Genomic DNA, 17857 nt, shown 5'->3' with positions numbered 1-17857 from the left:
ATTAAATACTAGTAGTGCAAATACCCCCCTCTTACCAAACGAACACACACGCACACAACCACCACCTAGTAGACAGTAGATTTCCTCAATTTCAAGATATAATAAAAATGGCCATATCTAATACTTTTAAGCTAGTCCGAAAAGAAAACCCAACGGAATTCTCTTTATATAATCAATCACGTCTTGGTAGTAGTTACCCCATATCATACTGTTGATTATGTGTAGATACCCGATGGGCGTGGTCATAATGACACGAGGGAGCGTAGCTCCCGAGTTGTCATTATGACCACGCCCATCGGGTATCTACACATAATCAACAGTGTGATATGGGGTAAATGACTTGTACCATAGTTTTCAAAAATTATTCATAAGTGTGTCAACTTCTAAGGAATCGGTCGGACTGGTTCGCGTGATTGAAACATTAAGTGTTTGGTTTCAAAGATGCATTAGGATTTTATATGATTTTACGCTCCTTCGTGTCCTTCTGACCACGTCCATCGAATATAGGGTAAGTGATTTGTATACAATACTTTTCAAATTTTGATACACATTTTTTCCTATACTCGGCACTTAGGATCATTGAGCAGTGAGGGATCTTCCTGCATGTCAACACCTTCTGCGACACGGGACCTCTTTTTATACTTTATAGGTCTCCACGTCCCACATGGGATTCAACTCCTTACTTTGTGACTCTAGGGCAGGTGCTTTAACCACTGGACCACGCAAGCGACATAAAAATAAAACATATCTAGGCCCGTTTAAAAAGTTTGATTTATGTAATTGAAAAAATAACGTGTTTGGTTTCAATGATATATGAATTGTTTGTAGGGGTTATGCATATTTCAATTTAATAAAAAAAATAGATATTTAATCGGCTAGATCCGCAATCGAAAAGATTATTTAAGTACAGTAGTGTACAATTACTTTTACCTCAAGTATGTACCGTGTTCCTTTGTTGGTTATCAAAAGAACGATATATTGAAATCTACTGAGCTATAACGTCACCCAGGTCATTACACTATTTAAAAAATGTTTTTAAAAAACAAGCGATTTCTGAAGTTTTTTTCTTCACTTTTCACTAAAGTTAAAGTATTAATGGCCGTTTTTAACTGTTATTTATTAAAAAAAACGCTGTATACAAATGAAATTTTTACTCCTTTTTACTCTCCTAAATTTGGTATAATTGTCATTTAAAAAGCGTGCATGATCGTTTTATAAACAGTTCTTTTGTCCCGATTCGATGGGTGGAACTATAGAAAAGTGTGGGTTATGTACAGAAAACCCACACTTTTAACAAAAGACTATGGTACAATGTATGCAACCGTACATTCCCGATGACTCACTCCAGCTGGTGATTTTCGAAAAACGCCCTCACCACGTTGCGTTTACTTTCGTTTTAATGGCGTGAAGTGGAAGCATTATAATATGTGTTACTGTGTATAGTAGGTAAGTAAAACTATTTTATGCAATTAATAACGCCTCAATGTTCAGTAAAAAGTAACTTTTTTTATATAAAAGAGCATCCATTAAAACACACTAAATATTTTACAGTCACACTGTAATTATTGTTATGTAGTGAACTTTATAGGAACTAATAAAAAGATACAGTAGGGTTGTCACGAAATATTTTCCTTCTTCATAAATAAAGTTATCTTTTTTTTTTTTTTATAAATTTTATTGATCCTTTGAAGAGGTATCCATATTTTAAGACCAAAGGGAAAATCTTTTGTAACAGCACTAATAGGCATCTGTGGTAAAAACTACTTACACCCATTCTCAATATAAGGGCACAAATGCCTCTCTGATTTTTTAAAAAATGAAGTTCAAAATAACATTTTTTCTATCAATTACCTTTGAAAGAAAGTATCTGAAGATTTTATTTCCGGATTTTTTTTCATCAAATTTTAATATATGGAATAATGACAAGACGGTAAAGTAGAGGGTGATTTTATTCAGAAATGTAGCTTGAAATGTACGTTACTCTTTCTTCAATGTCCATAAAGATATGTAAAAAAAATGTAGTCATTAAAATCACAATTGGAATATCTCATCTTAACACCAGCACATCCTACCAACTCTGTCAGCAACATATTTTCTCGGCATACGAACGTGCGTTTGATTTTTCCTTTCAAAAAACAAATGTTACTTTTTGATCCAGATGTATAAAAACATTTTGTAAATATATGCTTTAAATTCTTCTCTCTGTTTTGTTTAGAGCGATCAGTTTGGAATCTTGTCATTTTCTATAGATACTGGAACTTAACATGTACATGTAGTAAATTTCTATTTTGTAGTTACTGTCTTTTTTAACATATATCCATGCCGATTTAGAAAACTACGTAAATATAACGTACATTTCAAGATATATTTCTGTTTAATAAAAAGCTTAAAATTCATCTAAAAATTCATCGTTTTGTTTCAGTTTATTCCAAAAAAGATTCTCTATGTAATCACATTGTGTTATATGTCACAATCACCACTATAAAGACACGATTGCCTCAGAATATGAGTAGGTAACGTACATTTCAAGCTTATAATAATATGTAAATTAGTAATAAGAAAATATTGAAAAAAAGCAATTATTGACATAAAAATCACTTCAATGAAGTGTTTTAACGCAGTAATATAAGAAATCATAATGTAACAAACGAGGTTATTTGTCATCAACTACATGAATGTGACGTCACTTCGGTAACGTTCATTTCACATATTATTGGGGAGTGCCCTCCACCTCAGTTCATTACCATTCTTTTGTGCTGTTTCGCTGAAATTGACACCGGTCGTAGCCTATTTACTCCTACCTGTGTGCAAGGGTACAGACAAAAAAAAAGAGTCAGACGTATTTTGCTATGATCTAACAAATGCTCGTGTTTGGCCATTGAAACTTAACATAAATCTATTCCGAATATATCCATCGACAGTCTTGTTAACAATTTCATTTAGTATGTTGCAACATCGTTTGTCAAAACACAAACATAAGTGCTTTTCAGCAGATCTGGAAAAATATAACCCAAAATGCAAAGATTCAAACAAAACTGAGTATTGTGTGCCCTTCAGTATTTGAAATGTACGTGACCGTCTTGTGTTCTGCATGGGTTTATTTGTTTTGTTTCTTTTTCTTTTTTTTTTTTTTTTTGTTTTTTTTTTTTTTTTTTTTTGTTTTCTTTAGTTTTTTTTTTACCAATTATAAGCCTATGCATACCTTGTTTTAAATTATTAACAACAATTAAATTAATATTGACGAAAAGTCGCATATTCAAAGTAAACAAACTGCAAAAAGGTTGCCAAAGATGAATTTAAGACACTTAAAAATAAATTTTCTAGAATGTGGTAACAGTCTACCACATTTACGAGGATTGGGGGTGCATTTAGATGGATTTATGTGGTCAGTTGTCAAATGGATTGTAACGATATTTTTGTTTCGCTCGTGTAAACGCAATTCATTGACTAAATAAAAAAAATGTCAGTTAGAAATACGCAAAATGTACGTTACCATACGTAACGTACATTTCAAATATAAAAATCAATTCTCTTCCACAAGCGTACGTTAGACACGCAATATATTGATACTATTTGAACTTGCATATCATAAGAAATGCATCATACAGGTTTCGTATTCAGAAATATATACCAGGTATCAAAATTATATTACATATAATTGACATTAATATATTTTTTTTCCTCAGCAGAAACGTTTCTTTTCATTAATTTTGGGATTTAGCCGACCTCCAGCCTTTGAAACTTTCCTTTGTGTACACATTCGAGTGTGTGAAAGTATGAGAATACATGAAAATTCGTGCGAGATTCACTTAATTCGAATCTCATGGTAACGTACATTTCAGTCACATACATTTCAAATGATCACTTTTCATGTAAAAAATAATTTTTAATTGTGTTAAGCAAAACGTCTTTGCCAGTTTATAGGATACAAGGGGTTGCTTATTCAGAGTCGTCTCATATTTTCTACTTAATATAAATTCTTAATGGAAGAATATAGGTAACGTACTTTTCTTTCTTATCTCTACGATTGAAAATGTCTTTCATTCCGTAAACATATTTATAAAAGTTGCTCAAATTGTTCAATTTCATGTTACATTATCTAAGTAGGAGTAATTAATCCTTTGAAATTTCAAATTTAGCCCATCAATAAATAAAGGAGAACAAAACTATCAGGTGTATAATCTTTGTGTTTGCTTGTAATGTGGTTGAAATAGAATTAAGCGACAGGGACATTGCACAATAAAAATCATTTATTATCACAAAGAAAATGTATTTATTGTTATAAAAAGAAGTATATATGATACAAGGTTTAACTTATCAGAAAATTTTTACTTGAGAATCAAAACTATAAATTACACAGAGGGGATTCAGCATAATATCTGCCTCGGCGACAGTAACGTACATTTCAAATAGGCTACTATATTTGAATTTGAAACTCCTTAAATACCCTTTCAGATCGATAATTATATGAATTCTTATTCATTGTTATATGACTATTTATAATGTTGATTTAAAAACTACATCAGTGGTATTTCTTCTAAATGAAAATGAGGCGACATTATTTGAGCCCTTATATTGAGAATGGGTGTTAGCCAAAGAGACTACTTATCATCGATGTACATCGTGGGCAGACAGCATGTTCATTCAGTGATCGAGCTAAAGTTAAGTCAAGCGTATGACCCATATAATAATGTAGTTTAAGTTAATGGGAGTCTCATCTTCATAATGGAGTTTAACTGTTAATGTTGAAAAAACAAAAATATAAGTGTTTAGAAACAGTGGACATATTAGAGCTAACGAACATTGGGAATATGATGGGAATACTGTAGAAGTAGTTAATGAGTTTAATTATCTTGGTATGTTGTTTAATTTTAATGGTAAATTTGCAAAAACACAACAACATTTTGCATCACAGGGAAGAAAAGCCATGTATAGTGTTTTGAATAGAATGAAAGATTTGAATTTTAACGTTAAAACACAATCAGATATGTTTGAGACTTATATTAGCCCTGTACTGTGTTATGCATCTGAAATTTGGGGATGGCACAAAGCTAAAGATATAGAAAAAGTACATCTTTCATTTTGTAAAAGAATACTTAAAGTTAGACAGAATACATATAACAGTATGGTATATTGTGAATTAGGTAAATTGCCTCTTGAATTGGTCAGGAAAAAGAAAATCTTTAAATACTGGTTAAAATTAAGAAATAGTGACAATTGCATTCTTCAAGCATGTCTACAAGAAAGGTTAGAAAGTAATGATGACTGGATTGTAAATATTAAGAATGAATTTTATAGGCTTGGTTTAGTAGAACTATTCGATAGCAATTGTATAAATAGTAACACAATTGATATTTTATATCAGAGAATGTGTGACGAATTTATCCAAAATATTATGTCAGATTTAGGTAAATCACCAAAGTGTCTCATTTATCAACACCTTATAGATAATTTTACCCTTCAGTCTTATTTATGTAAACCAATACATCTAAAATATAGAGTAACAATTACCAGGTTAAGACTATATCTGCGCATAACTTAATGATTGAACAAGGAAGATGTAATAAAACTTTGAGAAATAACAGAACATGTAGTCTCTGTCAATTAGGTAACATAGAAGATGAATTCCATTTTGTGTTAAAATGTCCACATTACAACACATTAAGACAAAAATACATTAAATCCTACTACTCCCGAAGACCAAGCGTCTTCAAATTGGTACAGCTACTCAGTACACAGAATATAAAAGAATTATGTAATTTAGGAAAATGTTTGCAATTAGCGAATGCCTCAAGAACAGCATCTTTATCAATTTTATAGATTATCAGAAATATTATATGCTTTGCACATGTACGTTGTATGTTTATTCCATTATTGCACGTGTTAAGATGTATGTTTATTTCATTATTACATGTGTTATGTCTATGAGATGTATGTCTCTCGACTTCAATAAAACTGAAACTGAAACATAATTATATCAGAAACTTTAATAATTATTCATAATTACCTTAGAAGCATCGGATGAGTAAAATTTATTATATATGATACATTTCCCATGGACTTCATCCTACACCCTGAACCTCAACTTTTTTCCCCAAGGCCCATGGATTTTATTTTATCAAAATTTGTTTCAGCACTCTAAAAAATCGTACGGTTATATGTTTTACATAAAAGAAATTCTTTTATAAAAATATTTTAAAAAGTGTAATTGATGCAAAACAGTATATATATATATATATATATATATTTATTCTGGACTAACCGATATGAAAAGCAGCAACATTCTTCTCCTAGGATATGAAAATATTAATTTAAAAAAGACTGTGGGTACATTTATTAATACTTATCAGATTTTAAAAAAACAACAGATCTGACAACAGCTGCATGCAATGGCAACATAGTTCATCGGTATGAAAATCTTTATTCAAATTGAAATCCTCGAAGACTTTTTCCCAGTCAAAGTACATGTATATTCATGGAGAAATAGTATTCCAAGCCATCGGCCTCCAGTGATGTGCTTTGATTGCAGAGTTCTTCTTCTGATATAGCCTACACTCTTACAACTTTTTCTGTTAATTATCTGTCATGCATTTTTAAAATATGCAATTATTTTGTCTACGTCTGTTCCATTTTTTCCCAGCTCAAACCAAAAACCAGTAAATATATAATTGGTAATTATGTGTAATTGACCTGTATGTCTTATTCTGATTATGAATTGTTAAATTTAAACAAAAACCTAATACAATTTATTTGTTTAAAAAAAAAAAAAAAAAAAAAAAAAAAAAAAAATTCATAATCTCACAGACAACAGTGACAATGAAATATATGGAGATAACAAACAGTATTCGAGCTCAAAAGTTGATTAAACAATTAATACAAATCAGGAACAGAGCAAACACGGGATAAATCGTATCGACAAAGGAGTGGAAATAACCATTGTTTATTGACAATATGTCGTCGATATATTTACATGCAGAGTTGAAGTTTTCTTTATTTATATATATGTGTATAAGTTAATGACGGACACTTTACAGATATAGTCATTGACAACCTGGATCCCTAATTGGAAAAGGCAAATTACCAGGTAATTGAGGGCTACTGTCAACATTTAACATACACATTTTAGCTATTCTTTCTCTTTTTAGATTTGAGTAATAAAAATGCCGCGATGTTACGTTGACAACGCATACAACAGAAGGATTGGACGAGTTGGAATGCCGGTGGGTTCGATGGTGGTTTCTGGAGGGGATACTAGCAAGGTTAGCTTCAGAACGTATGTCGACAATGCGTACAACCGCAATTTGGGCAGAGTTGGAATGCCCCGTGGATCCATGCCTGTTTCCAGTTCAGGCAGTTCTTCTTCCCCGAAAACATACGTTGATAATGAGTATAACAGAAAACTCGGAAGGGCAGGCATGGAATATGGTGCAATGGTGGTCTCCAAAGGCTCTTCAGATGAAGAAAGTTCAAGAGGAACGAAGCATTATGTCGATAATTCTCTCAATACATGTAGAAGTCTCTGGCGTGTTTGTCTTCCAGTTGGAACGGTAGTTCACTTGAAATCTGGAGAGGATGGTAACAAAGTCTACACAGACAATCCAGAAAACCGTCGTCTCGAAAGAGTAGGTTTCTGTGTAGGATCTAGACCCAAAGCCTCGTTTTCAGGAACGGAGCGCACATATCGCGACAATTATTTGAACAGAGCTCATAATAGAGTTGTAGAGGAGCTTGGAAGAAAACCTGTAACCTGCAGCAGGGAAACAGAGTGGATCCACAAAGCATATCAAAGATACAGAGAAAATCCGGTAAGATCCATTTGGCTCAACCTATTACACCCAACGATTGTGTTTTTTGATGGCTTTTTGAACCAGTGTGCTGATTCATTTCTCAATGAATGTTTATTTTTTATTAATTGTTAATTTTTAGGATGGGGAGATTTATCAAGGGTTACCAGCACTGCCAGAAGAAATGGAAACGGATGCGATAGAAAAAATGATAGAAAATCCGGTAAGATCCATTTGGCTCAACCTATTACACCGAACGATAGAGTTTTTATAGCTTTTTGAAACAATGGGAAGATTCATTTAATTATTTTTTCAATTAGAGATTATTTTTTTTTATTAATTTTTATTTTTTAGGATGCAGAGATTTATCAAGGGTTACCAGCATTGCCAGAACAAATGGAAACGGATGCGATAGAGAAAATGTTTGATTTATTAAACAGACTACAGTTTGAGAAAGAATGGCGCGAAAAATCAAAGACAAAGCCCGTTCCGAAGACAGAAGATGCATTACTTCACTACACCGGTCCGATTGTTGAGTTTTCCGATTTGGAGCTTAGAAGGATCATTGGTCGTGGTGGTTTTGGGGTCGTTTACCACGCCAAGTACAATGACTCAGTTGTTGCTGTGAAGAAGTTGCACATCACTCGAGTTTCCAAGCGGCGTCAGAAAGAATTCACTGAAAAGGTGAATATTCTAAGCAAGCTTGACCATTCATTCATTGTTAAGTTTATTGGTGCATGCACAAGAACGCCGAATCTTTGTATCGTGATGGAGTACATGCATATAAGTTTGTACGAAGCTCTACACGTGGACTGTGCTGATCTAGCCGAATTTACCGATGAAGATCGTCTAGCCATGATTAGGCAGACCCTTACAGGCTTAAGGTATCTGCATGAGAAAAATGTTGCTCATTGCGACATTAAGTCAAGAAACATTCTCATCGACCACGACGGTGAGAAGTTTACGGTTGCCAAACTGTCAGATTTTGGTTTGAGCATGATGAAAAATAAAACGGAGACTTCTTTGCCGTCTCGTCACGAGGCAGTTCGCAACATAGGAACACCTCGGTATTCTTCGCCAGAGGTTCTTCGAGGTGAACTTTTAAGCTTATATCAGATGAAGATGAGCGACATGTATTCTTACGCTTTAGTTGTGTTTGAAATAATTTGTGAAGAGGAACCATTTGCCAATCTTAGCGCTGCACAGCTGCGCACCCAAGTTGGCGAGAAGGATCTTTACCCACAATTCCCTAAAGATGTTGATCCCGATATTAATCTAGCAACACAACTTTTGGCTTGCTGGGAGAGAAAGCCATCTTATCGCCCCACGGCTAGAAGATTTCTTCGAGTTGTTAATCGCTTGTCGTGTGTTTATGAGAAATCAGATTGGTAAAATCACAAATAATGTATTTTGCTGGTTCACATTTTTCTGTTGTTGCATTTTTCATGACATTGTTAAAGATGCAATTGTGTCGAATTCTTTAATTTTTATGTTTACTAGACTAGTAATTGTATGCATGTTTTAAATCTTATCAGTAGATTTTTATGTTATTAAGTTTTAACTTATTTTTTTGTATATTTACAATCGTTGAATGTTAGTTGTTCTTTGTTTAAGGGACAGTGCTTGAACAAATCATTCAGCTGTTCATTCTAATTTTACAACGCATTGTTTATTTTAAGGAATAGTATATATTACTTTGTATACATTCATTATACATGTATTTTCTACTTGTTAATATTCATCTAACTATAAATATTGTAATTAAATGTGTTGATGTACTAGCATAGAAACACTATGAAAATATATATCACAATGCTATAATTCATCTTAAGTACATGCATAAATTATAATAATTTATATGAAGCAATATATACTAGTATATTTTTGAAAAGTTCTATCACAAAATTGTTTAAGGTCCATGATAATTGTTCCTTGAAACATCTGCAGAAGAATTTTAGTGCTATCTATTTTAATTTATATACACTGTATCTGTAACTTTCAAAACTTGATACGAAAAACACTTTATGGTCAATTGAACTTGAAATACCTATAACTCATTTCGAAAAGGGTATATTTTGCAGTAAGTTCATAATTATTTACGTTTTGTCCTTTTTTGATTATTATTTGTATTCTGAACAAATGTATTGATTTTTTAGGGTACAGGTTTGCCAGTAAGACGGTCTTTGCAGATGCATCGTCCCCCCTAGTGTCCTCTGTATTCAAGCCTAAATATATACTATTATACTGCTACTATTACAAAAATATCCGGTTTTTATTATCCTGTGGCTTTCTATATTTTTGGACCCAGTGTCAGACTATTGTTAGTATATGAGATATCTTACTTTTATGACGATGGTGCTACTTATTTATTGCATTTCACTCATTTGTACTTCCATGGTAGATCTGATTATTATTATTTTATTTACAATATATTTTGATACAACCTAATTGTAGACACATTGTAACAATTGTATTTGCCCAATGAGGCCCCATGTGTGATTGGTGAATAAACATAATAATAATGTCTTTTCTAACTTCGGTATGAGCTTAAAACTTATGTAGACACAAAAATATTTATTTAAAAAATCACTTTTTTACATCACTTTTCAATATCAAGCCATTGTGAGAACAAATTCAAATTTGAGGACATGAAAACACACGGCCGGTGTAACGTCTAGTATTGACCCGAGTTGATTGATTGTATGTTGTTTAACGTACGTCCCTCTCGAAAATTTTTCACTCATATGCCACTTGCCGGTGGAGGGCTACAGTTTGTGTCCTATGCTCGGCACTGAGGGCCTTTAAGCAGTGAGGGATCTTTTTCGTGCCAGCACCTACTGCGACACGGGGCCTCGGTCTATACAGTCTCGTCCGAAGGACCGGTCTCCACGTCCCACAGTGGGACTCGAACCCGCGACGTAAGGATTGACTCCTTACTTCGCGACTATAGAGCAGACGCTCTAACCACTGCGCCACGCGGGCGACGACCCGAGTTGAAAATTGACCCGGGGTACACTTTTCAACGTCCCGGGGTTCATTTTTCAACGTTGAATATTGATCCGGTTTTTTTTTTCGCCTTTTGAGACCAAAAGTCACCGGAAGTGAATTGTATTCTTAAAAGTCTCTGACATTTCTCTAGACTTTTGTATTATATCTTTTTACATTTAAATAGTTTATCGATACGTTAAACATTGAAAAAAGGTTGTTTTTCTTTTGAAACCGGAAGTTTACATATTTAGCTCACTAAGGAAGCTATTCTCATCAAAATTTGTTTGTAGTCTGTCTGTCTGCCCGTCCTTCTGTAAACTTTTCACATTTTCAAATTCTTCTCCAGAACCACTGGGCCAATTTAAACCAAACTTGCCATAAGCATCCTTGGATGAAGGGGATTCGAGTTTGTTTAAATGGAAGCACTCGGAGCTCCTTGAGTGGCTCGTACCTCCATGTCTTTATGACGTAAAACCTTTATGACATAGCTTGACGTCATGATACTGTATACATTTTCCTAAACAACGAGACGGAGAGAAGACGCAAAAAGGTAAGATGAAATAAAATTATTTTTTCTCCCCCTTTTTGGCACATCGAGATTATATTAACAAATTGTACCAATGTTACTTACAGAATGTTACAGTCGAGCAGATCCTCATAATTTAATGTTTGTATTCTTTTTTTAACAGAAGTGTGGATAGGAATGGCGAGTTTCCGAGTATCGTACAAATTGAATCCCGACATTTTTTTGACATCAGTACAGATGACAAAACAAAAATGGCAAGTATACTATACTGACCTTAATTGATCCAAGTATTTTCAAATAATTCTTTAACAAAAATTTGATATTTGGTGGTTATTTTTTAAAAGTAAAGGGAAACATATATTTTGAATGTAAAGATAACAACGTTTATTACTGATTGTTAACTTTTTCAGAAAGGAGTTTGTGCCTAAAAGAAAGGTCCTGAAAACTGTTGGAAATATCCAAAACAATATCAGACACAATGCAGACGTAAACGTTAGTACATATAAGAATTCATTTTAGCATTTCCTATGCAGCAGAAATTTAAACTATAGACGAGAGCCTGCAGATCATAAGCATATGAACCTGTTATTTCGTCCTATATCGAAATACAGTACAAACTGTCTGATCCGACACTTCTGTAAGCCGTCACAGTGTGAATTCCGACATTAAATTTCGTTCCCAACTTTTTTCCATGTTTTTGTTTAATGTCTAATCAGACATCCTGTCTATTTCTACATATACTTTATTTCCCAGTGCAAGTCGGTTTAGACAAATTTCACTGTAGAAGGAACTTGTGATACTTGATATATTTAAGTAAAACACAAGTTGGCATTGTCACAAAGAATATTAAAACTGATAAATCAATATTTTTCTCATTTTTCATTTGAAGGACTTTTTGCCGCCATGGGCGACAGAGAAATATTTTTTTGGATTTGCACAAAAATGAAAAGGAAGTGAGTAGTATTTACAAAACACTACATGTTTAATTATTTAATAAAAAACGTCATAATGACCTTGAAGTTAAGCTTTCTCTATAACTGTTTATGGTGTATACTAGTAAAATATAAAAGAAAAAAAAACATTCGTGTTAATACAGGGGACCTTAAATTTAATATACCTTGCATTCTTTTTCTAAAACATAATTTCATTATTTTCAGATGAAAGACTCTGGTGCTTGAATGCAGAATCTGAAGAAATCAAGGTACTGGTAGGACTGTAAAATGTGTTTATTTGGAATTTTTCTCAAAATTTTAGAAATGACTTTCAATTTTAATGCATGTATTTATGACTCATTATGAAATGGCAAATACAGTTTTTATTTTTATTTTTCTTAATTATCAGGAATACATCCAAGCATCATTGGACGGGCTACAGAGAAAATAAACAGCGGGAACGTCCCATTGAAAGTCAGTCTTTTCAGTTTATACAAAAATCTATTCTGTGCATATCTTAACTTAAAAGATTATTATACAGTACCTGTGTTGCACCATTAGATCTCCGCTCAAACATTTAGCTTTATTAAGTATATTATGATACAATACATCAATATTTATGGATTTAATGTGTCCACTTCTAACTCCTTTTAAGGAAAATAGTAGCGGAATAAAATAATAGGTTTACTCGATGTCTGTCCATCTTTCCAACCTTCTGTCTGTCGGGAGGTCTTTTCTTGTTCGTTTTCCACACGTTATTTTCATTGAGTCGCGACTTTATGGAATTTGAAAGGAAACTAGATTAGCGACAGGACTATTATTGCTCATGTAATACTCCAAGACAACGGAGTCGGAGTCAAATTGAAAATAAATGGGGGACTAAACCCACAAAAGTGCTTGGGGCCAATCCCCATTTTTCAATGCCAGAATTATATGTCTATCTTCGAAACAACAACATGGAGGGGCCCCTCTTAGCTACCAGAGAGAGAGAGAGAGAGAGAGAGAGAGAGAGATGAAAACTATTCCATTGTATTTTGATTCCTGACCCCTTAAAACCATTTTTGTTAAAGTAGAAAAATCAATTATTTCACTCTTGGCAAATGTCAGAACAGAAGCCATACATTGAGAAGTGAGTCGAAGGGAAATGTGATGAAACTGTTGTTCCTAAGGAAGAGCTGGAGGTAAGTTATTGAATGAAAGACATGTCCCAGTTGCAAATATTTTAGTCAAAACCATGATAACAGAAACATTGCATGGTGTGAATAATTTGGGTAAACATGTCACTTAATTAGAATAGTACAGGCAGAATTCCATAGAAAAACTTAAAATGCCACTTTTATTTTTCTTGAACCAATAGAAAATACTAGCTTTAATTTTCATATTTTCACCAGGAATATACCGGTATACCGGTATCCACAGCATCATTGAAGGTGCAAGAAAAATAGCAAAAAGCTAGACACAATTGAAAGTAAGTAAAGATCTTTTAAAGGAATTATAAGTTTTCTTAATATTATTATCTCCTGTTTTGTGCAATTCCAACCTTAATTTTCATTCTCATTTATCTTACACAGTCTGTCAATCTCTATATTCTGACACAAAATGAAATGTCCTAGTGTTGGTCGGGTTAGGCCGGTTTCACTGTATCATTATGTAGTACATGAACCATTTAATTTTTTAGCAGGATTTAGACATCAGGAAAGAACATAAGCCAGACATTGTCAAGCAGATCAAAAGGAAAAGTATGGAAAATAAAGAATCAACTGTTCATAAGGAAGATCTGGTGGTAAGCCATTGACGGAAAAACTGCATTTGCATGAACTGAATTTATAAAAAGCAAATGAAATCCATGATAACAGATTCAGTGAAGACGGTGACTATTTTGGCAAATGCAAACAAACTTAAATACATCTTTGATGCTTTCATCACATTAATAATACCTGTATGATAATCTGTTTCCAATGGTATTTACAGAACCCATTAATGATTTATTTTTCATACTTTCACTAGGAATATATCCAAAGCATCATTGAAGGTGCAAGACAGATACTAAAGAACGAGATGACTGTAGCCAAAGTAGGCAACAAGTCATTCTTATATTTTTTTTTTATTCATAAGAACTTAAGATTAACAAACATTATTCGTGATAAATTTAAAAAAATGAAGATATGTTTTAAACCCCTGGCAGGTTTTAAAAATCAAGAAAGAGATCAAGGCAGACATTGTCACATGGGCTGAAAGGAAAATTGTTGAAACAACTGTTCGTAAGGAAAAACTAGAGGTAAGACATTGGACGATATCCCACCAATGAAAGCCATCATGATATTTAGTGTGGATAGTGACTATAGATTTTGTAAACATGGCAGTTGTGTAGATGGAACAATCAGAAATAAATAATAAACAAGCTAAAAAGCTACTTTTATGCCATGTCAAGATAACTTTATTTTAAATCAATAATTGTTTAAATTAAAACAAATTTCTTGTGGCTCATTTTTAAAAAGCCTGCATTCAAAAATTTAGTTGGATATAAAGAGCAGAATAAAGTTGAAAATGGAAGAAAATACAAGCTCTCAAGAAAAGCTCGAGAGAAAGAAGGATCTTATGAAAGCAGTTCATGAAGGTAAGAAGGTATTTGCATAATTATTGGATTTGTTGAAGCTGTTTGGTTCCATCTTTTTTGTTTGTTTTGTACGTAAGTAAAGACATATTTCTTTAAAGGATATTTTTCATCATTTGAACTTGTGGTAAACAAATTAAACCCACATGTATAATGATAATATTAAAGAATAAAAAATACTGTCCAATTGCAGACCATACAGTTTTAATGAAAATTAAAAAAAAAAAAGAATTAAAAGCACAAAAAAATTAAAGTTTGTTATACATGTAGTATCAAATAGTATCAAACATGGTTCTTGTGTTCACGAAAAGGATTTTTTTTCAGAGGGTGCAACCTGTCAAGAAACTGAAAGAATCTGACGACCATCGTGCACCTAGGATGCTCTTTTTGTTTAATGTGGAAAGCTTTAAAGAAAATCCAGAGGTGAATTAAGAAATTTGCTGGAAATATAACAAAATATCTATATTTTTTGGAAAAGGGAGTACAAATTTGAACCCTGGGCCCAATTATTTTAATCAATATTTTTTTGTGTGTGTGTGTGGGGTGGGGGGGGGGGGGGGGGGGCTAGTGGTGGATAATAAGAATAAATTTTTATTTATATAAATAAATGCTAAACATCCAATCTTTTTTTTTTTTTTTGGTTAAATTTTATTTCCCAGACCATTGCTATAACATAAGAATTCCCTACTCAAATATTTATGGCAGTTGCCAGGGATGGGGCCCTGACTAAAAACTCCATCTAAATACAATTACATAAATTAATCCTATATCACCTCGCAGGATGATTATTTGATATTGTAAGACAAGTAGGGTACATAAATAATGATAGTTACATTGTTTTGTTTAAACATATAATGTTTATAATAGAATCTTTTTTTAAATATTTAAAATATAAGTAATTGAAAACGTTATTATATACTGACACGCAAAAGAAACGCAACACCCTACTTTAGGGTGAAATAATTATGTAAAGTAAAAAATTTTAAATCTTAAAATCATGAATATCTTCAAATTGGTAAATATCGGTAATTTAACGGTTGAACGATTTCCATACCATAACCGGAAGTCAAGTTTGAGTCTACATAACAGAAATCGAAAATTGCATGTTTCACAAAACAGTTGGCAATATTATGGAGTTTTAAGGGATTGTACTGTTCATCTTAAGCAATGCATATTTCAAAAAATAAAATCTCCTTTCGTTTCCCGTGACGATGCTAAAGCTTCTTGAAAATGGCTTAAGGTATACCTTTACTTAGATGACTAAAAATTCCACTGATAAGAACGAAAAACCACCTATTGCACATTGTACACATATATTTCTTGTGTTAAATTTCAATTTCAAATAACTAGGTCAATGACCTCGTTTTCATGCTAGTGGCCCCTGAGTATTTCTCAGGAAATACCTCAATTTTTCACACTATGACAAATTTTTTCTTCACTCACAAAATATTACAAGCAACAAAACTCTTTACACAATGAAATATTATAGAAATTGTACAGTGTTGCTTCAAATAAAGAAAGGATTTGAGTTTGGGCCAAAAGATGATAATTATTACAGTCCGAATTTCCTCTGTCAAAATTATTATTTTTCCCCATTTTTAATCGAATATTTATCAAATCTTACTGATAAGAACTCTAAATGATTTATAGCCTCATATTACCTTTGTTGCCGTAACTCTCATGGTATTTACATTATATGGGGTCAATGATCAAATTATTGAGATATGTTGCCTGAAATGGTTTTTGTTCATATTTTTGAATTTCTTTATTTAATAGCATTCTATTATTTCAAATAATTTATGAGTTTTAAGAAATATAAAATTTGCAAAATTATGTTTTAAAAAACTTGTAATCTTTACATTTTGATTTATATTGCAAAAAATTAAAGATTTTGATAAAAATGAAAATTAAAAAATTTAGTCCGAATTTACTCTGCATCACCATACACCGACTTTTGTTCCTGTATATTTTCTTCAAATAATAAAATTTGAAATTTTAAAATAGAAATTGAGTTAAAAGTTTGTAATTTTATCCATTTAGAACAATTTTTGATTTAACATATCATACTTTATAAAATTTCCTTTCTGATTTCTGAAACCTGAGTAAACGTCATCCTTAAGTGCGCATTTCCATTGCTCTAGCTGGAAAATCTCAAAGTAAAGGTGATGGAGAGTTGATGATGCAAATTTACACTACATTACGTCTCAACGGGATCTTACGTATTATATTCATAAATGGTAGTCTTTGGACCGGAAGTCCAATGGTTACTACAATGCGCTAAGTTAGAGAAAATTCGACTTAATCATCTGAAAAACAGGCATTTAAAAATGGTAAAGAATAATTCCTTCGCCCAGATCTCGATATTGATCAACCTACTGTATTGTAGAAATTAAGCTGCTAATGTTGTTTTGGACAGTCTTGCACGTTGTAATTGAGTGGCTGGAAGGGGGGTGTTTTAAAAGTCATATGTTACTTTGTAAAGTTAAAAGATTAACATTTAACAATTTTATCAAATCTCTGATGTTCTGAAAAGTGAGTTTAGCCTCACTGTATTCTTTTTTAAAAATCATTAGATAAAAAATTCAAACATTTGTAGATTACTGCTTGTTGCGTTTCTTTTGCGTGTCAGTATATTATTTTACAAAAGATAAAGAGGATTATATGAATATACACATTCCCATTGCTGTCTAAAGGGGAGATCTCATACGAACATCCAATCTTAGTGTCAGTGGAGTTTTCACTTCAAATTTTTACAAGCGTAATGTTTTGCATTATAGCATAGTTCAGCATTTAATTCTAGTAACTTACAATTTTTTTTAACTTATAGAGCGAGTGCCTTACTGTAGATACCTGTCTCAATACCAGTACATACAGGCCTTTGATTTCTGCACAACATTCTATGGTGAAATCATAACCGACAGAAGAAATGGTATACATGCAAGACATGTCATTATTTGAGTCAGTTCAATATCATAATTATATTCAATGAAATAAAGTCATCATGTGTTTCCAC

General features: G+C 32.5%; 1 protein-coding gene and 1 long non-coding RNA gene across 4 annotated transcripts; both read left to right on the top strand.

Moving 5' to 3' along the window:
- Positions 1–239: 239 nt before the first annotated feature.
- On the top strand, positions 240–10074 carry LOC134262158 (uncharacterized). 3 transcript variants are annotated; one of them, XM_062744548.1, is made up of 4 exons: positions 255–508; positions 7146–7805; positions 7927–8007; positions 8139–10052. In XM_062744548.1, the coding sequence occupies exons 2-4, from the start codon at positions 7161–7163 to the stop codon at positions 9174–9176; spliced, it is 1764 nt and encodes a 587-aa protein (XP_062600532.1). In that variant the 5' UTR covers positions 255–508; positions 7146–7160; the 3' UTR covers positions 9177–10052. The 3 variants fall into 3 exon arrangements, with proteins under 3 accessions (XP_062600534.1, XP_062600532.1, XP_062600533.1); XM_062744549.1 differs by lacking the exon at positions 255–508 and adding an exon at positions 1328–1446 and having other exon boundaries at positions 8139–10053; XM_062744550.1 differs by lacking the exon at positions 7927–8007 and having other exon boundaries at positions 240–508; positions 8139–10074.
- A 4161-nt stretch (positions 10075–14235) lies between these two features.
- LOC134262160 (uncharacterized) lies at positions 14236–17723 on the top strand. The gene is made up of 3 exons (XR_009990960.1): positions 14236–14303; positions 14416–14855; positions 17672–17723. It is a non-coding gene; the product is annotated as an uncharacterized LOC134262160 (long non-coding RNA).
- Positions 17724–17857: the final 134 nt, after the last annotated feature.

This window comes from Saccostrea cucullata, unplaced genomic scaffold, assembly GCF_032062105.1.
Source record: "Saccostrea cucullata isolate Sc308-1 unplaced genomic scaffold, CSIRO_AGI_Scuc_v1 ctg1661, whole genome shotgun sequence".
Taxonomy (NCBI): domain Eukaryota; kingdom Metazoa; phylum Mollusca; class Bivalvia; order Ostreida; family Ostreidae; genus Saccostrea; species Saccostrea cuccullata.
Note: the sequence above shows the minus strand (reverse complement) of the source record. Positions and strands in the feature narration are given on the sequence as shown.